The sequence below is a fragment of the Miniopterus schreibersii genome (genome assembly GCF_964146895.1).
Source record: "Miniopterus schreibersii genome assembly, chromosome: 10".
Classification (NCBI taxonomy): domain Eukaryota; kingdom Metazoa; phylum Chordata; class Mammalia; order Chiroptera; family Miniopteridae; genus Miniopterus; species Miniopterus schreibersii.
Genome location: NC_138110.1, coordinates 79,112,123 through 79,138,414, shown reverse-complemented (window position 1 = coordinate 79,138,414; position 26,292 = coordinate 79,112,123). Strand labels below are relative to the sequence as shown.

The 26,292-nt window shown below is 43.1% G+C and overlaps 1 protein-coding gene across 2 annotated transcripts in view; it reads right to left on the bottom strand.

The window, feature by feature from the left end:
* DOK6 (docking protein 6) overlaps window positions 1–26,292 on the bottom strand; it is a 183,230-nt gene that overhangs the window by 27,819 nt on the left and 129,119 nt on the right. The window contains exons 6-7 of one of the 2 annotated variants that reach the window (XM_081148256.1): window positions 21,301–21,439; window positions 11,655–11,772 (exon numbers count right to left, since the gene is read on the bottom strand). In XM_081148256.1, the coding sequence (XP_081004382.1) occupies window positions 11,655–11,772; window positions 21,301–21,439 (257 nt within the window). The remainder of the gene's footprint in view (window positions 1–11,654; window positions 11,773–21,300; window positions 21,440–26,292) is intronic. The other variant, XM_081148255.1, reaches the window with a different exon arrangement.

The window sequence follows — 26,292 nt, the reverse complement described above, 5'->3', positions numbered from 1 at the left end:
TTCCTCACACTGTCCCCTTCCTAGATCATGGCTGTGACATTTCCTCTCTCCTCCCTCGGAAAGCAGCGCTCAGGCAGGCAGCTCATTCTTCTAGGACACACTCCAGGCCCTCGTGTGGGGGATGACTGTGCCACACAGGTCAATGGCAAGCACTTTTCTGCACAGCCCACAGTTTGATTTCTCAGAGGCAAAACAAGCCTGGGCGGCCCAGCCGGTGTAGCTCAGTGGTTGAGCATCGACCCATGAACCACAAGGTCACTGGTTCGATTCCAGGTCAGGGCAGGTGCCTGAGTTTTGGGATCGATCCCCAGTAGGGGGTGTGCAGGAGGCAGCCAATTGATGTTTCTCTGTCATTGATGTTTCTCTTTCTCTATCCCTAGCCCTTCCTCACTCTCTAAAAGTCAATAAAAACATAGTAAAAAAAAAAGAAAAAAACAAAAGCCTGGGGGATACTCGAGGCTGCTTTCTTTCCCACATTTCATGAGGTGGTTAAGAGCAGATCAAGCTTTGTATGAAAGCCCTTGACGCCGGTGCAGTCAGACGTTCCTTTTACCATCTGCGCAACAGCTCAATTCCCAGGTGTGCCCTCGGTGAGTGAATCGGTCTGTACTGATCACACTTCGTTATGCAGGGGACTGACCCTTTGCTTCGCGTGTGGCCAGTAAACATGTGCAAATCAATGGGGCCTCAGAAGGTGGGGTCCTTGTTCTCAGGTTAAGCAGTGTCGGTCCAAGGTGTCAGACTTTATTTCTGCTTTTTCTGGCGATGGCGTCATGCTATCTCACTGTATCACTCTTAAACTTCCCAAAATGTGTGTACACAGTCTCATAGATCAAAATAAATAAACCTTTAGCGCTAGAGAGACATCCTCGTGTCCTTCATCCCATGTTTTAAGGGGCTGAAGGATTCCCACAACCTCTGTAACACATCCCGAGTGAGGTAGATGGAAGCCTAAGCATTTTCGAGCTTAAAGCTTGACTATCCTCTGGAGAAATCAACAATCCAGAAAGAGCAATCAGCTTCTTCAAGGTTGTGCAAAAGGTTAATGACAGGCTTGCAATGACATCCCAGGGGTCCCGACACCCATAATAATGCACTTTCCATCCCATCTGTCAGCCAGACTCAGTGAATGAGGTGACGAAGGGGAAACCAGTGCTCAGGCTGTTGGGTGTGTCTGTTCCGAAACCCCAGAGCGTATCTCAGTCTGTAAATTATGACGAGTGGTCACTGCTTTCACCGCCAATAGGCCGAAGCCAGAACATCACTTCACTTAGGGAAAAACATTGGATTCTAGGGCTGAAACATCGTCATGATGAATAAAGAGCATCTTTTGGCGGGTGTGAAAGTAGGTGTTCATTTTCCAGATGATTGCCTTCTTCCTTTGCCTGATGACATGAACATGCGTCTACGCTAGAGAGACAGTGCTAGCCCCAGATCGCCACGAAGACAGATACTTCTTGCAGAAACCAGACTAAAATGCATTTGGATATTTAATAGAACCACTTACAATAGTACCGGGCACAGTTGGTAGGTGAGATAGGAAGATGGGACCCAACTGATATGAAAAATGGGCAGGATCCATCATGAGACAAGCAAGTCTCTTATTGGTTTTAATAGACCATAGTAATTTCCAACAGAGAGGATTATTTCTTGTTTTTTCTAAAATTTGCATGATTTTTTTTACCATTTCCTGAAAGATTATTTACCAAAATGATCCAGGACAACAAAACCTGGATCACCACGTGACGTGTTGTAATTATAAGGCTCAGCGGACTGTCTGTTGTCATACGTGGTGTGTGTGCTCCTCCTGATACCAGGATGTGCCTTGTAAAAACGCAGCACTGCATCCGGCACACGCTGCTAAATACAACCAAGCTCTAAAGATCTGCCATCTTGCTTTTTAAAGGAATCAGAAATGCTCTTACACGGCATGCTCTAATTATGTAGTGCCATGAATCAGAACATTTTCTGGATTTTCTAATGTGGTTCTCAAAAACAGTACATTTTTTAATTGCAGAAATGCCTGGTGTTTCTTTAGCTGGATTGGGAAGCACCCCTTCCTCTGAGAACATCCTTAATCGCTACTAGATACTAGATACTAGAGGACTTGGGTTTAACCTGTATTCTAGTCCACTCTGAGGACACTGATCTTGTTGCTCCACTGTGGTTACCGAGGGAGTCAGTGGGGCCTTTTTAACAATATGCACCTGAAGTCAGGTCTGATTAGAAGCGTCTTTTCATCTTAAAAACTGTATCTTGGGTTCTTTCTGCAGTGTGTAGGGGCCTTAGTGGCAGAGCACCTGCTGGGTAATTCATGCTGAGAAGAAAAAGCATTAAAAAATTTATTCTGAATGTGAGATTCAAACAGTCCCAGCTGAAGTCATAGTGGTCACCCACAGTTAGATTTGGAAGAACTGCGTTAAATATATTTAATGTGGTTGAATGTGACTAGTAAATTGAAAAAAAAAATTTTGTTAAAGTGTGTTTGTGTAAAGCTGTCTTACTATGTTATTTTGGCAACTCAGAATCTATGTTCAGTTGGGCTATTACAAGATAAATAACTGAGTCTGTCTTTGTTTTTGATTCTATTTAGGGAGTTGTACCAACATAATGTGAGCATTTTTTTAAGGACGGAAAGAGCAAAAGGGAACAAAAGAAAACTAAGAAATGGGTCCTATAAGATATGTAGCTTACTCATAAAACCAGATTTCACATATACATGCTGTGTATTTGACAAATATTTAATAATTTACATGAAGCCGATGGATAAGTTCTAATCATTCCAGGAAAGAAGGGGTGCAGAACCAGAGGGTGAAATGGCGATCCCTTCATTTCCCACAGTTCATATGCCATTGAGCTTTTATGATCATGTCTGTCAACCAAGGGTATGGTCTTGGTTCTTTGGCAGTCTTTCTTTTTTTAAAAAAATAGCAAACCATTATCTTTAAAGAACTGCAATAAATAGCAGTATTTCCCCACGCTAAGGAAACACTTACTGGGAGTGCTCTCCTTGTTACAATGAGTTGGAGCGACCGCTCTATTGTGTTATAATGAGTCCCGCGATTCCCACAGTTCAGCTGTCCACAGGCAAACACGTCCACGATTCGTGAGGCAGCCTCACTAAAAGCAAGGACACGGGGAAGCGACCAATTTATCGCCCTCCTCATTTACTAGCTGGGGCGTCTTAGAGGGTAAATGAGAGCCCTTTCTGATCAGGTGGTCGCCTTCACGACCTGGTAGGGATTCTGTTAGTGACAGGGGTGCCTGTAAGAGGCATTGTCCCTGCAACTGACCCATCCTGATTGCTCTGCCGCATAGTGTATTATGCCAAGCACTTGGCCAGTGGTCCAAACAATCGGTTAGGACCCTTGGATCGCTCCACTCACTGTTCGGTGCCAAGTCTAGATGGGTCAGATGCTTAACATCTTTAACGGTGGCATCTCCACCTCCTCAATTTTTACTTGTTACCTAACAGTGGAAACTTCCACTTACCCCTCCATTCCTCTACACAGTGTAAATGACACTGAGCCCTCTAATGTCTTCTCATCACCAGGAGCCCAGTTATGTTTATAGATTGTGACTCGCACTGTGGGAAATGTCCTTCCTCTGCTTTTCTGGACTGTCCCATGGTTCGGGTGGGTGAGGGAGGGCTCAGGAGAGTTCTAGATTCCTGACACTTGGCACTTGGATCCACACACTTGGTCGTGTGAGGTCCTGCTACCGTGTTGGGAGCTCCGTCTGCTTTGTGGAGAGGATGTCGGGTACTCAGTTCAATCCAGGGCAGATCAGGATGATCCCATTTATTCTAAAAGCTTGTTAGCACTTTAGGTGGAAAAAATAGAAGTGCCAGACAAAATATAGATTTTTTTGAGATGTGAGGGTTGCAAGGTTAAGCCATGTTCCTTTCGTGGCTCGAGGAGGGCTGTGCTATTGGAGGGTTTCAAAACACCTTACAGGTGGCCGGTGACTCAGCAACTTCTTCAGAAATACTCATATGGGTGCTAAGTGTTGGCTGATAAATATTAGAACTAGGGTACAAACACCCTCAGAAGTCAGTTTAGCACTGAGGTGAGGTTGAAGGTGTTTAGTGTAAAATGTACACAATAGAGCATGGAGAACAGAGATTGACTATAACTTGTAAAGATATCCACATGCAAAAGATGGAAATTGGACCCTCCTCTTATACCACACACAAAATTCAACTTGAAATGGATTAAAAACTTAAATGTAGGATCTCAAATCATAAAACTCCTAGAAGAAAACATAGAAAGAAAAACCTGCATCCCATTGGTTCTGGATATGACACCCAAAACACAGGTCACAAAAGCAAAAGTAGACCAATGGGACTACGGCAAGTGAAAATGTTTCTGCTCAGCAAAGGAAATAAACACCGAAGTGAAAAGGAAAGTACGGAATGGGAGAGAAAATATTTGCAAGTTATATATATATGATAAGAGGTTAATATTAAGAATATTTAAGGAACTCATACAACTTTGTAGAAAAAAAACAAATAATAACTTGATTTAAAAATGGGGAAAAGACCTGAACAGATATTTTCCAAAGAAGATATTCAGAGAGCCAAGGTATTTGAAAAGATGCTCACTATCATCAGAGAAACACAAAGCAAACCCACAAATAAATATCCCCTCACCTGTCAGAATGATGATTATCAGAAAAACATAAGATAACAAGTATTTTTGAGGATGTGGAGGAAAGGAAACCCCTGTACACTGTCAGTGGGAATGTAAATTGGTGCACCCCCTATGGAAAACAATTTAGGGGTTCCTCAAAAAATTAGAGAACTACTATATGATCCAGCAATTCCAATTCTGGGGATCTACTCAAAAGAATTGAAATCAGGATCTCGGAGATGCATCTGCACTCCCATGTTCATTGCAGTACTGTTCACAATAACCCGGACAGGGAAACACTAAAATGTTCAACAGATAAAGAATATGTGGTATATACATACAATGAAATATTATTAAAATAGATGGAAATCCTGCCATTTTCTTTAATATGGGTGATCTTGGAAAATATTATTTTAAAAGTTAAATACGCCAGACAACCCTGGCTGACGTGGCTCAGTTGTTCAGGCATCGTCCTGTGCACCGAATGGTTTGCATTCTGGGATGATTTTTACAATCATCACAGACATAAAAACATTTAAAAAATATTAAAGCAGTCAGAGATAATTCCATTTACTATTTTTTTTTCTATTCCCATATGTAAGGGAAATCATGGAACTAAGAAGTATTAACATTTGCAATTCTATTATGTTATCCAGAAGATATTTTAATTTGCATTTAGACTAGCTGAGTATTTGACTTACTTTGAGAGCTTAACTCTGAGAGGACATTACCTTTCTAACTAAGAGAGCAAAAGGAGTGTCCTAATCATTTTTTATTTGCATCATATTAACCACTGTATACCCAGTCTCTTTCCACAAAGTATTTGAGGTAAATTCTGACTTAAGTCAATGACAGAGCAAGCAAATAAAATATACCAATTAATGTAGCCCCCCAGTGCAGACACTCCTGGAACTGGGGTCCTTTTCATGTCTTCTGGCATTCATGAGGTGCATGGCACATGGGTGGTTAGTGACCAGAATCTGGGGACCCACAGGAAGGGGAAACAGGATGGGTCAACCTCAGGAAAAAACAGTGGTGATGAATAGGCAGCTTGTATTGGAAATCATTTCTGATCTATTTTGATATGTTTTTTAAAAGAGGAATTATTTAATGAAATACAACTTGTTCTCACCGTTGCTCCTAAGATAGTTTCCTCAGGGAGGTGCATGAAGCTTTAGAAGACCGCAGAACATGTGAAATTTTCAGGTAGCTCTAGATTTTTACAATTCTCTAGCCATTGATGGACAAAGAGGAGCTCATTTGTTCAAAATGTCCCCTCTTTCTGTAGTCTCTTTGTGCATTTATTCTCACTATAATATTTCCACTTTTTTCATAGTAGTTAAAATGCTTTTTTAACTCTGGGCCCTGGCCCCAGTGTGGCTCAGTTGATTGGGCATCATCCTGGGCACCGAAAGGTTGCCAGTGGATTCCTGGTCAGGGCACAAGCCCAGGTTTGTGGGCTGGATCCCCAGTAGGGGGAGTGTAGGAGAAACTGATTGATGTTTCTCTCTCTTACCCTCTCCTTCCTCTCTCTCTAAAAATCAACAAAAATATATATTTTAAAAAGGTTAACAGCATATGGTTAAATTAGTAGTGATTTTTACTTTTTTACCCATATACTTTCATGTCTTGAATTTCTTCAATGAAAGTGTATTCATTTTGCAATTAAAAATTTTTAAATTAATTTTAGTTAAATTTCAAGTATTTATTCCTTGGCATTTTGGCATGTTTTCAGAAATAAGATTTTAACTTCCTTAAGTTAAAAAAAAAATCACTTTTCACTGGAAGACACAAAAATTGTTTCTGTAAGAGAAGTACAGCTTGATTAGAAGGCATTTCCACTTTGTAATGGAAGCCCCGTGAGCTAAGAGCAGGGCAGCCCTGCATGTCAGCATCATCACCTAAAGAAAACAGAAAATACTCAGGCTGGAGGAGAATGCATGAAAGAAAAGGGATTTGCCACCAGAAAGTGTTTTCAAAATCTCCAAAATAGGACACTTCTGAAGAAATGGAACTGAGGGAAACCCTTTGCAACTTCCCTTAAAACTTGGTTAAAAAGCTTGAGAAGTCATAGAGAAAAGCAACAGCCACTCTCAAGAGTTAAGCCTGCCAACTGACATACACAGTGTGCTTTAAAGTGTTCCAGAGAAGGAGCACAACTGCTCTAGGACATTCTGAAAGGCAGTGCCCGAGCCACAGAGAACTGGCCGAGCCACAGAGAACTCGCCCCCTGAATGCTGTGGTTTCCCACAAATTGCTTAGATGGCTTCCATCTGGGTGGCCTCATTTACAGCTCGTTGCAGAAGAGCTGCCGCCCTCTTGTTTTCGAGAGGTGGGGGTCATTCTTGTGAATCTTGATTAGGATTCAGCGAGAATGAACCTGGGCCAGAGGGCAGAGAGGATGACTGGAAACTCTGCCACCCTGGGGCAGTCCCATAACTCCCCTGAGACGTGGCAGTCGGGCTGGAAAGTGAAGACAACGTGGGTGTCTCTTAGCCAGCCCTTTCTTGAGCACGCACAGAATTCTCAAATGGACACGCTGGGGCCTCAGGCAGCGGCTAGGCCCCAAGGCGCGCCGGAGAGGCCAGGCCCCAGGTTCACGAGGCGAATGGCATTTTCCGAGAAGGTAAGTACAATTTCTGTCCTGGAGTCCTGTTGCCAGGACGAAACCTGTTCTACAGTCACGTCTTTATCTTGAACATGTATGTAGAAGATATATTATGTCACTTAAGTTTGGCATTCAACTTCTTTCTCGTATATGAGAACAAAACAAAAATAAAACAAAGGTTATAAACCCCTTTCCAAGCCAGTATGACATACCCATGGCGACCAAATGTTTCTAAGACCAGGCCCACACTGTACTGTCTTTCCTGTGTAAATCAGGCATGAAAACGTAGGCACGTGGCTTTATTCTTAACAGATTTCTCTCAGACAAACATATATGACCAGGCTCCTAAGTTTTAAAACACTGGATGCTTGACGTCTGACCAGCGCGTATCCAATTCACGTCTGTTATTTTTAGGGCGGTGGGCTGAGTGCTAGACCCTACTGCAGGCCACATCCCATTACCGTCTCCATCCCTCTGCACTTGATTCCCTGGCAAGTGGAATTGTAATGATGTTTATTTCCTGACGTTTCTCATCTTTTCCTGTTCTCCAGTCATTATCGAGTCTCCATTTGGCAGACAAAGGGAAATAAAGGGGCAAATGTACAAAATACAATTATTAAGCCTATAACCAGATAACCAGGGGTAGGGCTGAAGGGTCAGAGAGACAGAGATGAGACTAAAAAACGCAGAACAGGAAAAACAGGAAACAGGGCAGGGAGAAAATACAACTGAACAGTTGTTTTTTTCCCTGAAGGTTCTTTTATGTGGTTTATAATTTGTGAAATGTAGCCTAATAGGTACATTTTTTTGAGGGAAATAATAAATGGTGAGATAGCAGTGAGGCAAATGGTTGTGTGTGTGTGTGTGTGCGTGTGTGCAAGCATGCACATATACAAGGGTGGGCCAAAGTAGGTTTACAGTTTTGGTTTTTTTTTTTATTTTTTATTTCTGATGCAAAAATTTACTAGAGATAAATTCAATTTTCAGTGGTTTCTGATGCTGATCCATCACAATTTTTAATTCATATGGTGGTCTCTTCATCTCCACTTGGGTCTCTGTACTGGAAATCTCTTCTATCAGGGACCCTTTTTTGTTTGAAACTTGGTCTTTTGGCAGTTTATTCTTGAATTATTATTTATTTATTAATTATAGTATTATTTAGCATTATTATTAACCTACTTTTGCCCACCCCTGTAATACATGACAAAGCCAACTGAGCTTCTGTCACGGTTGTATTAACCTTTCCCCAAACTAAAATTATGTACTATATTTATTCCCTACTGAATAAAACGGAATATATTATATATTCCATGAAAGTGAGATTTATATAGAACTTAACACCTTGCTGACCGGCTATTTCAAGCCAGAACCCGCCCGTGCGGCCGGCTACTTTGGTCAGCAAGGTGTTTAAAATCACTTAAATTAATGTAAGTGCAGACACGAGTTATCTCGTGACTGGTCAGCAACGTTCGGACACAGAAACACATGTATACTTGTGACCAGTCAGCAATTAATGTTACCTACTTATAAAAATGGGGTGAGGGGAAAAAATCAAGTACAGAAAACCAGTTTCAGATTTAACTCAAGCCTGCAATTGAAAATTGATGGAGGAGCATGAAGCAGTTTATTTTCGTTACACTAATCCAATGCAGTACTTGGAAACTGGGAGTTTTTATGCTCTGGAAACTAGCTTTGCGTGTCTGGTGAACATGGGCGAATGGCTGACTTGTTTCCACGCTGTGCGTCCTCCAGCCTTCGGCGGTGCTCTGCCCGGAGAACTCACTTAACCTGCGCCTTGCCTCTCACCTCCAGTCCGCCACGTGGAGCGCATCCCGCGGGGAAGAAATTTAGTAACAACTGGCTGAAGCCAGGCTGGTCTGCGTTAGGAGAGAGGCTGGTGCCCAGCGAGGGAAGGAAGTTCTTGGAAGGGCTTCTTAGAAAGTGTTCATTCTAGAAAACGGTGCCTGTTTTCAAGGGTTGTTGCCACATGGCCACCGGCAGGCCTGGGCCGCATTGAGAATGTGATGTACTTGGCTGCTGCCCAAGGTCATGGCTGATTTGCCCTGACAATGGATAGACCGGCTATGGGGAAGATGGCAGCTTGGACATATACAGGTTCCTTTTTACGACGGGTGCAATTCTTTTTTTTTTTTCTTTTTTACTTCGGGAGGCTTTTATTAACGTTATAATTTGGAAAGCATCGTATAATAGAATATAAACAGAAGATCTCCATGGAAGCTATTTAGCTACAATGCGATTTTGAAACGGACGAGGCAGTGAAGTTGAACAGAGGGCCATGGCTGAGCAAAGAGAGTAAGTCCTTTGATTTACCTCCCTGATCTGTGTCGGATTCTGTTTACTGTCCCTGAAGGTCATCTCTAATTCTAACTGCCCGTTTGCTTCCCGGCTCCCTGAGAACTTGGAGCTGCGACGCCCTTTTGGGGAACATAAAATACCTTCCGTATAATCAGGTCTGCCGCTGTGCCGACACCAGGTCTGCAGCTTAATTACTGATTACCGGAGGCCGAGGGAGGGGCCGGTTCAGAGCTGGCATCTGAATACCAATCAGTGTTAATGAAAGCAGAACTCGGTAAGCCACAGCCATTGCAAAGGGCACCCAGGTCAACCTCGATTCAAAGACTGACGCTGTTCAGGCTGCTCACAGATTAATATTAGTGAGAGAAATCAGAGTTTTCTAACCAGTTATGGACTGTATTTTATTGTGTAAATCAACACTGTCCTCCAATGAGTCCCCGGCAGTGTTTTGAGAAATTGCAATGCACTCTGGTATTTTTCGCTGGCTGCATGTGAAATTCCTGAAGCTGTCCAACTCTGAGCTCTCCCTTCAGAGAAAAGTTTCCCGTATCTTCTATGGAAACAAGTCTTTCGTTGTTGGAATTACAGACCAAGCTCTCGTTTGCCAGTAGACAGTGATCTAGCGCGAGGCTTTGTTGTCTCTGACCTTTGCTCCTTGTGCCTCCTGCGTCGTGGTGGATGGGGCATCATTGTGACAGTGGACACTGATGACTGGGTGAGCGGGGTGGTGGGTCCCCACTGTGTCCAAGGGACCTCAGTCTCAGGGCACCACCACCATGGGGGGGTATGGCATGTACTGACCCAGCTTCCGCCCCCCTTACTGTCTGCTGAGCCACAGTGTGGGGGCTGCACCCCAACTCCTCCTGCACCACCACATGAGCTGGGGCCGAGGCAGGCACCAAACTGTCCCCTTTCTTCGCCCCATCCACCCTCCCTACAGGTTCCAATACTGCCACCTGCATAGGCACTGATGTGTGGATCTTGGGAGAGTCTGTGTGCTAAGCAGGGGAAAAACTTTGCTGGGTTGTCGATGTCCCACTCACAACTTTAAGGGGAGCCACGGAGGGGTTTCAGGACTGCACCATGATGCCAACACCACTGATCAAATTCTTTTAGTCTAGGTCTGAAACTATGGCAAGAAAACATTGCTTGAAAAATACACGATTTCAGTTTGCTTGTAACAGAAATTATTTTTTTTTGTCGAACTACTGAGTGTTGTTAATACGAGCAAAAGCTAAAGTATAAAAGGAAACAAACACCCTGAATGCCCAACGACGCCGAAGGTCATGGTGGTCATTCCTTCACCAGATGTTTACCGGGGGTCTATTATGCTCAATGGGGTGGGTGTTTTCCGCTGTGTTTCCTTAGCCTGGTCCTCCCACCCCTGCGTCCTGCAGTCTCGGTCAGCTGTCAGCCAACCGAGTACTTTTCTGGAGGCTAAGATGCTTCATTTTAGGATAAAGGGAAGGCCAGGAAAAGAGCCGCCAAAGCTGAGGCGGCTGCTGCTGTTGACCGGAGACCTGCTATGTATTAATCTGATTAATCTGGCGAGCCGTTCCCATGCTAGTTAACGCTTATCATTAGGAAAACTGCAGAAGCAAAGTATTTACTTGTCTCTTTCTGTCCCGCACCCCTCCTCCCCCCAGTGGCTTCTATGTCAGGGTTTTGGCTAAACCTTAACCCTGCTGTGAGCAGGTTTCCGTAGCATTTTATTACAGAGCCTGAACTTATATTCAATCCTGTTATGGACAAATAGACGCTAGGAAAGAAATCCTTTGTAACACAGTGTGAAATAGCCCCCGGTAGGAGCCACGTTTAGCTTCTGATAATGTGCTGGATGGCGTTTGAGTCGAGCTCCTGTGCCATCTCGGGGTCCTCAGCCCTTGGTGATTTTTCAAATAACTTTTATCATGGGTCTAAAATGACAGCTTTAGAAAAGCCGCTGCCAATTTTAGAGCCCCCACCGTGGCTAGAGACGGCTGATAAACGAGGACAAGCCAGCAAGGCAAAGACCAGGCGGTTTGCGCGATCCCCGCACCCAGGGCATCAGAAGCGAGCTGCGCTGGTCTGAGGCTACCTGGCAATCTGCAGTTACTCGCCTTGCAAGCTGTAGATCTCGCCCACGCTGCTCTGCCGGGTGATGTGGTGCCAGTAGGCGCTGCGAGGAAGAGAGATCGACTTGGATAGCGTCATTGGCTCCGTGAGGCTTGTCTGCAGCTGAGAGGAAAAGAGAACAGGTCTCAGGCTTTATTTAAAGTATTAAACTGAAATCTTCACTTTTCAAAGTTGAGGGTGAGAGGTGGGGTTACAGGTCCCGGCTCCATCTGCTGCTCATGGGTAACTTTTTAAAAAAAAAGGTGAAATCATGGCTGAAAAGACATGAAGTGAACACTTGTAAGCAACGTGATCCCACTGGTTCATTAAGGAGCAAAGAGGTGGTACAACTGACTCCACGCTGGTTCCCAAGGACATACAATCAGGAAAGCTGATCGACAGCCACAGAAATAAATAGCTGTATCCGCCAGGAGAACGTATCTGCATTTCTATGACAGAGTTACGTGTATTACTATCAGCTTGCTACAGCTGACTGAATTTTAAAATAGCTCAAGCAACAGAGGTGGGAGCCCCTGCTGAGACACATACCCCAGAACGCTGTCAACTCAGGATCGTCTTTCTGTTTTACCCAGTTCCCTGTGTTACAGGTTTTCCCTGACACCTCCTCCTGCCCTTACTCGATGGCTCTTTCCTTGCATAGATCTTTCTTCTTGGTCCTGTGACACGATCTCAAGTATTAAAAAGTGTTTTCCCTGCAAAAGTCTGTAATAAAACGGTGGCATATTTTCTTGAACATAAAATTCAGGTGAGCTGATGAGGTCCGCACATCGCACCAGGGGCCAGGCGTTCGGCGAGTTCAGAGAGTACACGCCTTCACGTGGGGTTTTCAAGAAGAAACTTTATTTTTATTGACTCACACCAGGTTTTTTAAAAACACACCCAGAAACGGTTTGATGTGGTCTTAGCGCACATTTCTCTGATGCAATCTGAGCAAACGTCCACTTTCTCACAGACAACGGGCAATCCTCTGATAATAAAATCTCCAATTTCCCCTTATTAAGTACCTGGCTCTTGGCAAAACTGGGAGCGGTGAAGCTCAGCTGTGCCGAGTGCCGCCTTAGCACCGTTTGCCGGCTGTGTGTGCACTTTCCTACCGAGGTCTCCCCGCCCCAGTACCTCTGCACTTCCCACCAGGTGTTAGTCACCACCCCGTGTAGAAGAAACGTACCTGAGAGGGTATAACAGGATCTTAAATGCCCTGTGACACTAACAGGCCTTTCCATTTTAAGACTCTGAAGCCCAGGGGCTTGAACATCCCAATTTGATTTTACTTTTTTAGTAGTGAGACATTTCCAAGATGCTGTGTCTTGGCATGAAAATGCCCCACTCAGTGTATTTAAAAGTCTGGCCCTGTCGAAGGAATTTTTTTTTTTTTTAAGATGGCTTCAAATAGCAACACAGCAACTGATTTTTATATTTTTTCAGAATTTGCTCTATTTCAAAGTTTGCCTCCTTATTATGAATGAAGATAGGTGGACTACCTGCACCCACAGCCCGTGATGGGTAGGCAGGGGGAGTGGGGGAGAAGCTAAACTTCTGGGTTACAACAGGCCAGTGCTCTTCAGCATCTTTGGGATGCTGTGACCAGGCCCACGTCTAGTTTTACCCAAGACCTACTGGCTGGAGAAGCTTGTGGGTGGGGAGGGGGCTGTGAAACCATCTTCAAACACACTGAAGCCACCATCCCACTATGGTAAGGGGTGGAGGCCAGGCTCATTCTGTGAAATTGTCACTGGGACAAAAGGGCTTTCACCTCTAAAGCCAGTTCCTCGTGTGAGGTGTAAACTTAATTAAACACACACATCTTTAATTAGTGTCAGCAATGCCCATTAATAGCATCAACTAATCCACCAAATGAGTCTCATAGGAATCGCACTCTTAGATCTTTTATAATTTGTCTATTGCTTAGCATACAGTAGATCACCAGTGAGTTCATCTTCCCCACGTGTGATGAAAGACCTTTTCCGTATGTTTTTGGTGGTGGTGGTTGTCCATTTGGGAAACAGAATGGCTGCTACGTCTAGGAGCCGTCCGTCACCACGCAAAGTTATCACAGCGCTGCGTTGATCATATTCCCTCTCTCCTTTTTCACCCACCCCCCACCTCTGAGAGGTGGGTTTCTAAATTTATTTAAAGAATTTACATTTTTCGGTTGTTCTTATATATAACTTCCACCTTCTGTTTCTTTTACGTTGTTTTCTTGGTCTTTGTCTTTTCAAGTTCTGCACTTGCACTTGCATTCTTATTAGGTTGTTAACGAACGCCTCGGCCTCTGAATGCCACCGGGTCCACTTCCCAAAGGCTTTCTAAGGAGAATGAAAACAATTCTTTCCTAAGTTATATAATCGTGGCTCCATTTCCTCTTTTATACAGAAGGTCGCTTGTGTACATTTTGTTGAGATATTGCTTTTTCATGAATATTTTATTTTCATTTAAGAATGCATTGTGATCAGAGAACATTGCCTGAGTAGTTTCTGTGTATTGAAGTTTATTACTCATTTTTATCTCATATACGGCAATTTTTGTATATGTCTTATAGATACTTGAAAAGATGTACAGTCAACATAGAGTCTCTCTACAGACGCACACACACAATTAACTCTGTATTTCCTTCTCTAAATATTGGTTTAGTTTTAAAACGTGCTTCATCAGATATGAAGGAAAGTGTTAATTAATTTCAAATCACTAATTAACATGGTTTTGCCCATTTCCTCTTGTAGATGGAAGTGCCATTTTATATGTGAAAATGGAACTCGGCAGGCAATTCTTGACTGTGTCGTGGTCCTATAACTTAGTTTCCATTCTTTAGCCATATTTTCAAACTCCACTTATTTAAAGTTTTCCTTGCCCCAGGGTCCAACCTCACCTCCCTCTCTTAGCCCCCACTCTTCCAAATACATGGGTTAATAATTTCCTCTACTTTTCTTGAAACTCTGAGATTCTGTCTCAAGAAATGGTGACATTCATCATCCATTAATCTCTTCTTTGCCTCACCTGCACTTGGTTTAGTAGAATTCCCTAGGCATTTACACCATGTGTATAGGTAATATTTTTTCCCTTATTTTCAGCTGAATTCAAATAGTCTGTGTTTTTATCTTTTTTTAGTCGCTTTACCCGGCATTTGGCCCAGGAATCATTTGCATTATCTAGTTGCATCCTCATAAGATTCCTGGGAGATGGGGAAGGGGTGAGGGGTCCCACTTTAAAATGAGAGGGGGCTGGGGCTTTGAGGTAGTTATCAACTTCTCCAAGACTGAACGTCTCCTGGGAGCTTCAAGAACAGAATCATGTTTCTGCTCTGTACCTCTGTAGGTTTTTTGACCATCAAGAGATTCTATGTGATGTCTTTCAAATGAGGTTGCATCATAAATAGAATTAAACATTGCATTCTTTTTGTGGAAGAATGGAAAAGCCTGCTTTCAGGAATAGGCAGCCTAGGTCCCACGCTCTCAAATCTGGGCTGTCTGGTGACTGCTTTGATCAATAACATGTGGTCACCATGATGTCATGTCTGCTGTGGGGGTACTCTTTAAGATGGTCAAGGCAGTTTCTTCCCTCCAGTTGTTCTGAGTCATTGTGTAGGTCTCACTATCCTGAGGCTGCCATGGTGGGAGGAAGCCCAAGCTAACTGTGAGCACAGGCCACCTAAGTCAAAGTTACAGTCCTTCTTGGAGAATCTAGCAGTTCTCATCTTACCGGTGGAAAATCAAAATCCAGAAAATATTCAGGAACTTGCTCAAGGGAAAATCCCAACTTCAGAACCTCTACTGGAAAACAGTTCTTTTGACTTGAGTCCATTGCTCTTTAGACTTTGATGCTATTGGGAAAAATGAGCCTCCTTCCCAACATAGTATATAATATGCAACAATACAGCCTTGTAGTTTGCCCGGAGGAAGCAGGTAGGGCCTGAAGATTGCTGTGGTTTTTGTGAAGGGACTGCCTACCCGCACCTATTCCTGCTTTTATCAAAAAAATTAACCACGAGACCTTATTGCCTTTCACAATTTCCCTGTGCTGTTCAAAATTCTGCCTCCCTCTGTGATAAACATTAATGCTAATTTGTGTTTACCCACATAAAATCCATCCATATAAAAATGTTAACAAATTAATTCTCCTTTTGCTCTGTATCTCCCTAATTATTGCCTCAGAAATTGAAAATCCTATTAGCACTTGAGACACAAATCCGTACAACTGGGAGAGGAAAAATCCAGCATTTAGAAATTAGCAATGATGAGTCATTCTCTGTGCCCGGCAATGTGCAAACTGGTGTTATTCGTCATTTCATTTAATACCCACGTAAACTGTCAACAAATATGCCACCTGGACTCTACAGACAAGGAAAATGCAGCTCCGAGAGGTCATGTCATTTGTTCATGGTGACACAGCCAGCAAGTGATGTCTCTGAGGCTTCAAAGACCATGACATTTCCTCTTCACCATAACTCACTGTAAAATAAATTATTGAATTCCTTTACTTCAGGGAGCAGAGAAGATCAGAATTACCCCCATTGGGTAAATCCCACTGGACCAAGGCAGGAGGGCGAGCTCCTCCTGCCTATGTTCCAAACAGAAGAGCACAACACACACACAGGATCGTGGAGTTGTGAGCACAGGAGCTTTGCTGTCCACCGACCTGTCATCAGACATCAGCTCCACCGCTGTCCAGTCACTGGACCTCAGGCAAGGCACTTACACTTTGTTTAAGACTCAATTTTTCCTAATCTCTAAACTGGAATTAATATAATCCACCTTAAGTGTTATAAATATTTTATATGATGATGCTTTGACAGTGAAAGGCACAGCATTTGTCATATCAGAAGTGCTCAGTGAGGACTGCTGCATCACGATTGCTCCTACTGCATGGGGAGGTGGCTTACACCAGGTGTCCATGTCTATATGGTTAAGACGTGGAAATCTGTCCAAAATGAGTGATCAAAGAAATGACAGTGAAGACAGAGGCATGTGCTTGGATCTGAGTCTAAGACCCTCATAGAAGTACACAACTCGAGAAATATGAATATGAGGAATATGGCAGGGTGTGTGTGTGTACACCCTCCTGCATAACATAAGCTGGGAAAGAACAGTCACAGCTTCTGTAGGATGGAGTTAAGAAATCCCTGGGTGGATGTGTCAACATGTTCCTTGGTCTGTCTGAGACAAAGGGACTGGGCAGGAATATACATTGTGAATTAGAAACGCTGCACAAATATGGATGGTTAGGAAACAGGCTAACGTGACCTGTGATATGTATGTCAGTGTAACAAAAAAAATGTAGTGCTGCTTAGAATGGAAATGCTGAATTCAAGTTGAGAACATTTAGTTTCTTTTGTTCTTGGGCAAGAGCTCATGAAACCTGAAGACTGTGTAGAATAGAAAGCCCCAGAGACTTTTAGCCAGCTGAGCTCGGCACTGTTTGGATTCACACAAACCGTCCTCTGAAGTTTGGAGATTTATGGGCCATTGGTTTCCCACAGACTTGACTTAATTTTCAATAGGGGACGTCTCACACTGAATCCTTCATTTTATTCAAGAGAAATGAAAGGAATTAGAAGACACTTTGCTGAGTTTGCACCAGACTAACATAAAATGTAGTTTATACAGTCATTTAATGGAAGGTGCTAGGTGTCATTTAAAACTAGATTGTGGAATATTATTTTCATTAGACTTGACAAACATGAATGTTATTATTTGTATTCTAAACCATGCATTGACCAACTTTTAGGGAATAACATGATATAAATAAAACCCTTACTGCTATACTGTGTTACAGCACCGCCTATTAGAAAATGTACACCCTGCCTTCTCACCGTTTCCCTCCCAGGTGTGTGTTTGTGGCAGTGTGCGTTTTTCTTTGTGTGTGTTTTTGGAGACTGCATTTTCTTTAGTGTTCTGAAATGGGAGCAATAGTCAGTGAGCCGGTTCATTAGGATCAGGGGCCTCACTTTAATTATCGACCATAATAATCTGTTCTAATTGAGCTGTGTTGGTTTATTACAATCAGTGTCTATCCATCAGTAAAATGAGATCTCACAATTATGTGAATAGCATTTCCCAGCAGGGGACTGGTCACTGTCGATAAGAATGAAGGCTCTTCTCTCATGATTACGAATTGATAAGACTGAGCAATAGATTGACGAGTAGAACTTTGAGGAATGAATTCATTCACAGCGATTCCTGCCTGTTAAATTACATACCACTTGCAATCACAAATCACAGCATTTAAACGTTTCCCAGAATTTCTTAAATGTCTATGAACAATTCTTAGACAAGAGATTGCAAAACGTGGTGAAATTTTTCTGTGCACTCTCATCAGGCAGTTATGCTTCCAGATTCTTCACATTTTCAGTGTGGGAAAACATGTTATTTTTTCATAACTGAGAGATTCCTGTAAAATGTGGGCATGAAGACTGCTTCCACTGTCCTATCCGAACTGCCTGGGGTAGGGCCCGTTCCAGAGGCTTTCTCATTCCTTCAAAAATTAAAATGATCACACGGTGCTTGCGGTCAGGTTAGATATACTCAGAAGGAAATGAGAGATACTATTGAGCTACAGCTGGGAATGATAGTTTGGTGTCTTCAGAATATGTTTTATAACAAGTACCGTGCACTCTAAGATGCCACCAATGAAAAGAAAGTATTTTATGTGGCACCAGGAAAGAACAGTGCTACTAACAAAACTGCAAACCCACGTTAGACGAGAGAGATGTTCAAATGCGAAAAAAGTGTGCATTTTGGAAATGATGCAATGTAACAGTATTTCCCCGTTCATGCACCTGTTAGGCAAAAATTATTTCAGGGTCTGGTAGTAATCAACACTTGGGTAAGTTTTACTGTCAAGTATAAAATCTTCTTAATTGAGTCAGTTAATATTAATTAATTCTTTCAATATCTTTTTCGGTGAAGGAAACCAAAACACACGCTTTTAAAATAAGCCTCACCAGCTCAGTGATTCTTTTTATCCGATACTCTGCAGTGCAAATGTCCTGTTTACTCTCACTGCTCTTCTAGATATTAGATCCTTCAAGCAGGAGTAGAAATAGTGCCTATCTTAGATTATGGGGATAGGTCAAAATATGTTTATTCATGTGTTCCTCTAAAAGAAAGGTAACAAACAAGGGAAAAGCAAGATTTTACACACAAATGACATCAAAAGAGTATATTGAATTCTTTCTCTTATAGTTGAGAAATGGTTGTTGAGAAATTATTTCCTATTCAAGTTTATCTATAAAGCCAGTAACAGTCCTGAATCACCTTTAAAAGAATGTAAGTCAATGCTTCATTTAATTGCCTGAACAAGTATGTTTGGGGCATTCATTGCTTATATAGCTCATTGGTAATTTAATCTTGTAAAATGTTTTAATCACATTAAAATATATAAACATCTTCTATCTGATCAATATTAATCTTCCACAGACCAGTTTTAAACGGAAAGGCCAATGAACAGTGTCATCTTATTTTGTATTAGGTACTTACTAAATGAAATGCAACATTTTTATATCCTAGATAGGTTCTTTGGTGCTTTTCCAATTCCCAAGTTATACTTCTGTCAAGTTTATAGCACAGACTTTCATTTTATTTTAAATAAGCAAATGAAGAGTTATTGCTCCATGAATATGAAGAGGGTATTTAACTACTATTTCATTCTTGTTGGAATCTCTGTTTTAGAAGAGATGTGTGCATGTAAAGGCATTTTCTTAAAAGGAGAAACTTGTGTCTTGGAGATCTGGAAGCCTTTGCTCGTGGTCCCAGAATTTGGGGAATTGGGGCAGTTTACACGTTGTATAACTTGCCCTCCAAAAGCATCATTAATTCAACTTACTCTGAAGGACGGACCAGATCTGGAGTAACTTTCTTGCTATAAACCTCCAGAGAAAAGCAGAGCTCTGCAATTGCTTTTGAAATGAAACCAAATGCTCCATTTCCGAGTATGTACCAAGTTGATGGAGTCTCTGAATTTGTGGTTTCTGGAACCATCTGGATTTACTGTGGGGCCCTCCCGAGGCCGCTGTTCTCACACCTGCCCCATTTCCCCTCCATCTCTGAGCTCCAGTGTCCATGGCGTCCCCTCCAGCTTTAGACCTTAGAAAGGGGCCGACTGGCTCTGACCCCTCAGCAGCAGGGGCTCGGCTCCGCTCCCGGACTTGCTCCCAGGGGCACAGGACGTAATAACACAACAGCGTCAACAGCAAATACAAATTAAACTTTGTTTTGCAAGTTTTTTGGCACAAGATTGCTAGACATGCTTAAAGAGATTGAAATATATTATTAAGCTATAGTTAGGAATAACAATTTAGTGTCTTTGCAAAATTGTAAATCTTATAATTATTCAAAATAACTCCTACAGATGGGCCACCATCATAGTAATGAACTTTTCATGGTACTTTCTATGTGCCAAGTCTATTTTCAGAAGTGTGTGTGTATATATATCTCACTGCACAGATACCTTATAACAACCAAATAGAGCCATCATATCCTCGTTTTACAGATAAAAGAAAATGAGGCATTTAGAGGTCAAATAACTTGCTCGAGATTACATAGTCAGTAAGTGGTGGAATTGGGGACCCAGGACACCAACTGAGTGTCTCCTGTAGGGCAGACAATTATGCTAGCATGAAAAAGCTCTAGAAATTTCCTTCATGAACATGTTAGGGAAGCTCTTTATACCATATCCTACGTAGAGAGAGAAAATTATGTGTGCAGTATTGAGAAACTTAAAAATGCATTAAGAATAACGAGATCATTTGTTAGACGACTACTTTGTTTTTTATAATTAAAAGCCCTTTAGACTTTAAAATGCTATGTAATGGAGACAATTTAAAATCAAGACTACTCTAATACTAGATAGAGAAGTCGGTGGACTTAAACTGGAACAGAACCATTGTTTTTCTGATGAGGGACCCCCATCCCCTATATCCCAAAGCCCCACTGCTCTCTCACAGGTAAATCTCATGCATCCCCACACGTCCTGAAGAAACAGACAATATTCACCTCTTAAGTTGTAGCCAATAATCATTCCATTATTTGCCTTTCAAAGTCAGCAATAAAGCTTATAGTTTTTTTCACCAGTTCAGATTTTTTACTAAATCGTTTCTTAGCTAGGCCCTGAACCTGTGGGTAGCATGGCTCCAGGACAGGACAACAGGCAAATCAAGTTCCTCCTGCAACATTTTATTATCGGCTCTGACATACACGCTGACAGACAGAGAAGTTTCAGAAATGCCAGGACAGAGGTAAAGAGAAAAAAAGATGCCTCCTCTCTGGTAATTACTCAGCTTTCCTGGGCCTACAGCTGACTCTCTGAATGTCCAGCTACATGTGGAGACGGGCCGAGGACACCGCTTCTTATTTCATTATAAAGTTGTGAACTCCACCCCGTCTTGGGCAATTATGGCAACAGCTCACACATAGGCAGATACACAGAAGGCAGGGCTCCCTGTCCATGGCCACAAGGAAACTGCTTTTCTCACAATAGGGAATTAGAAAGATGAGACTCAGTGACTGGGGCGGGCTCTTGGGGCTGGGTGGGGGTGGACACGAGTGGAGACACGGATGGACCACACAGACATGACGCGCATCAGACCTCAGTGACAGTCATTTCCAAGCTGTTCAGGTACCGAGAAAGGAGCCTTACCCGGGCCTTCTGCTCCATTTCTAGCATTAATCTTTCGTGTTGCTCTGCTATGGCCAGTGTCGCAGAATGGACCTTCTGATAGATCATTTCTCCTTCCCTTGTTTGAAAAGTGAACAGGCCTTCTCCCGTGTCACACATTCTGCGAGAACAGAGACAGGGAAAGAGATGGGTCTTCATGTGTTCACGCGCTAACAGTTCTCCACGTGAAAGATGCCCCTGCCCTGGGTCACCCTCCACCTCAACTCACAGGAGGCAGGGAGGCGGGTTCATTCTTGACCACACCAGCCGGCCAACCCACTACCGTGTGGAACTAAAAATCCACGTATATTTGGACGTTTAGATGAAGCGTTCGCAAGGGTGTAAGGGGACAGATAAAAGTGGTGTGGGTTATTGCAGTGCATAAGGAATGAAAACAAACACCTCTTTTTGAGAGGGCTTTCACCTGTGTGATTTCATAGCGCTCCCTCCTATGACTCAGTCGCTCTGGAAATGGAAAGAACTTGAGAAAAAGCTGCAGTTGTACGCTCCATGCAGTGGAACCAATAGGAGGACTGTAACATTTTAGTATATGAATCTGAATGCCTACGCTGAGGCTTTTGTTTAAACTGAGTGATCCTTCTGTAAATGTCGGTACAGTTTAGGGAGCAACATGGCATAAAGGAGACTCCATTATATCTGGTTTGAACTTGGGCCCTGCCACTTACCAGCAGGGTGACCTTGGGCAAGTCGGGTAACTCGCCTGTACGTCTTTCCCATACATTGAACGTATGAAAGACAACAGCTCCCATCTCGTAAGATCCTCATGACTGTTAAAGACCTGATATGCAAAATATTTAGAGTGCTGCTCGGCACCCATGAAGTGCTCCAAAATGTTAGCGATCGCTATTTCACTCGTAACGTATGGAGCTAAAGTCAGTATCCACTACAGAGAAATGTTGGCTTAGTTATAATATTTGTATCTGATGGAACATTAGGCAGCTATTTCTCTGTCATTCCTAAGAGCACAGAATACATTAGAGATTCTTATTCCATAAATTCAAGAGGAAAAATCAGAAGACAGATTCTTTTTCAATTGTTGAGTTGTAATTACGTTTTTAAGACGTGATTTTTTTATTGGAATAAACCAATGACAGTTTGTTAGGCAGTGGGATGATAGGTAAGTTTTATTGACAAAGAGTAATTCTAAAATGGAAAATATTTTAAATTACTATTTTAAGCCAGCTTTTAAAGATCATTGGAGGCCTTGAGAGAAACTATCGGTGTGATGTTCCCACTCAGACGTTGGGCATTAACTGGATTGCTGGGCGGCTGGTTTTCAGGTCACAACGTCTTTTTACAAAACGTTCATGAGGCCAAACTATGTCTTCCAGCACCAAAAAAGGTTTCAGTCCTTCGAGATGACTCTCCGGGGAGTTTTTAGTAGAAAAGGGATGTCTCAGGAGGCTCAGGCATTCCAGACGCCGTGACTGCCACCCCTGAGGGCCCCATAGAGCCAGCTCTCAGCGTCTGCGAAAGAGATCTTAATAAAATCCACGCGGCGTGAAATGGAAAGTCTGGGGGGAAATGAAGAGTCTTCACAGAGTGAGACCAATGAGCTTTCTCTGTTGACTCGGGGAGCAAAGCCATCCAGCGGCAGGCGCAGGAAAGCCCGTGATGAGTGGGGAGCACGTTTTGTTTGTGGCTGACTTCTGTTCATTGTCATCTGAAAAACACTGCCTGTGTGCCTTGGGAAACGGAAGAATGAACACGCCGACCGCCGTGTCACACTCAGGCCCTGGGACGCAGACGCCAGTTCCCGGGGCATCGTCCTGCCCAGAGAGGGAGCTCGGAGGCTCACAGCGGGGCTTTTTCCAGCCTGTGAAATGGAACCGACCCTGGATCAAGAGTCCAGGACTCAGGCTGGCGCTATAAAGACGTTTAGGGGGCAGTGCTCGCTCTTCACTGCAGGCACCTGAGGCCACGCTGAAGTCAAAATCTCCAGGGACTAGTATGAAATAATGCTGATATAAACTGTAATTGAAAAAGGGGAAAAAATTAAAAATTCTTCAGTAAACTGGGCTCATCTTTACGCCTTCTGTCAGCAGTGCTGGGATGGATGGGAGGCGGACCTGCACACGGGTGCTGCACTGTGCGGGGCGCTCCCAGCTGCCCCCAAGGGGAGCCAGCTCTGCACTGGCACCCAGGAGGCGACACCATGACCTCTACCCGCTCCACCACCGCCCTCCTTCCCGGCCGGGTCTCAGCTCCGGCTTCGCACTTCGTCAGGGGTGGCTCCAAAATTCCAGTCTTTCTTCCAAAGGACGAACAGAAGAAGCCGAGGGAGCGAGGCAAACGCTGAAGAGCCGGCGGTGGGCGCGTCAGCACCCTTCTCTGGGCGTCTTCAGACGGAGCTGCAGACCTCTGGCGGCCTTGCCCACCTTCCCAGCTGTTTAATTCCGTTCTCACTGGACGTTTGGCGACTTGGTATCTATATTTAATGGCCACATAGGGATCCCCCATGTGCTCAGACATTTCAAACTCTCGACGACGGAGGGGAACAGGGGCACTCTCCTGAAAACCCAGTGGTGGTTCTATCCAGTATTTAAAATTTAGTGTTTAATTATAGAAAGTAATGAAATCCTTAAAACACAGCTTTTGTGCAGTGCAGTTAAAACCAATTAGCACCTTTATTCCGTTACCAGTTTAATCTTTATCGTCATTTAACAACGCTAGCAGTTTACTATTTTTTAAAGCAGCTGTGAAGAGGCTGAAGCTTCTCCGGAAGAGCGCCGGTGAGTCAGGCTTTGATCCACGGTGACCAAGTGCAAGCAAAGTGTGGAACTGCAGAGAGACTCCACTTCTTCGACCTGACTTTTGTTCCCTCCTTTCCTTTGGATGCAAGCTGGCCTCATCCGGCATCTGACTCACCTGCGTGTGACCTGTCCCTCAGTGATTGTGCCCTCAGGACAATGAGGTTCTGGTCAGCATCAAACAACCTAGGAACAGAGACTTGGGTCTGTTGACCAGAGAGATAGTTTCGGTCAAACGGGAAAGTCAGGTCTTTGAGCATTACCTCACCTGTCTCCAGGCGTGGGCCGCTCCCTCAAAGGAAACCCTTCTCTCCTTTGCTGCAAACTCCTGCTCATGCGAATTACCTCACTGTGCCTCTGAACACCCTACAAGGCCCTCACTGCTTCCCAGAAAACAGCGTCATCCTAAGGAGGTTAAAGAATGTGCCCAAGGCCATTAAAATTTAAGTGGCTGAGCTGTGATCTGAACCTAGCCATGTGATTTTGGAGGGTAACCTTATTACCACTAAGCTAGATTTTGCATCCATTCAAGATGGGCACAAAAGCATGGATAATTCTTTAATTATGAAAGTTTGGGGAGTGGAGACAGAGAGCTCCAGACAGGGCTTGGAATAATACATTTTGAAGGCTGTCTCCCTTTTTGCCTCAGTTCCTTTTATGGCAAATTGGGTTTCTCAATAGATGCTCCAGTTAAATGCATATCAAGGTTAATCAGTCAATCAATCAATCAATCAATCAATCAAACTGCAGAAATGAGGAAGCAAACCCTCTCTGTGCTCCCAACCTCATGTCAAGAGCTTTGTAAAGAGGAAGGCGTAGCACTTGCCACCCTCTGCCTCCTGACTGGGCCCCTTTCTGGCCCCAAACACTGCAGGCAGATGGTGGCTGTCCTTGCCTGACTCACTGCTGGTGCCCTAGGGCTACAGTGCTTTCCTCAAACAAGACCTGAGCCAACCTGGAGATCTTGATTTTATCCCAGGCTCTGATGCAAATCTGCTTGTGAAATGCCATTTTGATCTTTTATAAAATTAATTTTTTTTTAACAAAAGAGTTGACCTAAATCATCTCAAAGTCACATACATGCTTCAAATTTTTACAATTCCTCCATTGTGTGCTCAGGGATGGCCGAACCACAATCACATTAATTAAAATAGCCCCATCTTCTTAGATATTTTCAAAGTTTTCATTTAATTCTGTTCCATTTACTTTTTCTACGTTTCAAATTTTCTTTTCTTTCTTTTTTTCCCCAACTCAATGAAGAAGCCCATTGAGCCTCCCTGAAGCAGTCTGAAGTTTTGGCTTAGTGAGTCCTTGAGAAGATATAAGATGCTCTCCATGTGCCTTCCTTTCTGCCTCAAGAATTGAGAATTGGAAAGTCCACCATGTGAAGATGAAAGGTAAGTTATGGACTTTAGTTGCCATTTAATTACCTCAATACATAATCACAAATTATCACCATTATCATTATTATTCTGTTACATTATTTGTTTATGAAGGTTTAGCGAAAAAGCATTTAAAAAGGTTTATAGCTAATTTTATATTCATCCTGTATACATATCTCCCAGTAGTTTATAGTAAAAATCTCAGCTTCTCCTTGAGAATTAGAAGTTTCAGCCCCAAGTGTCAGTCACAAAAAGCATGCAACGTACTCCATGTCTGTTCATCGAAATAACTTGAAATTTATCAGTTTGATGGCTACCTGGTAGGTACAGATTTTGTAGGGACTGATAGCAAAAAATAAAGTAAAATGCAGTGTAAAAGAGAGAAACTTTTTTCTTTGAAGAATGACCCATGGTGTTAGCGTATTCTTCTGAATGGGGTGCGCGGAACAAAGGAAAACAGAGCTGATACATCCTTACATTCCCAGCTGATGTACCCTTGCTCCATTGTAAGACTGTGAGGAGACAGTTGCCAGTACGTACTCAGACCTCCATGTCCGGGGAAAAGCTAGTAACAACAAAGCAAGTCAAGCGAAAGTTTAATTTCTATCACTTAGAAATTAGACTTCTCTTTTAACGTGAATTTGACTGCCAAGTTAGGGTTGGGCAATTTTTACAGCTGAACATGCGCGTTACTGATAGTCACTGAATTGGGAGAGTCATGCTTCTCTCTCTGATTCTGAAGAAAACCTAAGAACGAGATCATTACATTCCCTCAGAGCAAAGGAGCATGTAATCGGGGTTTAAAAATTACATTTTCACTC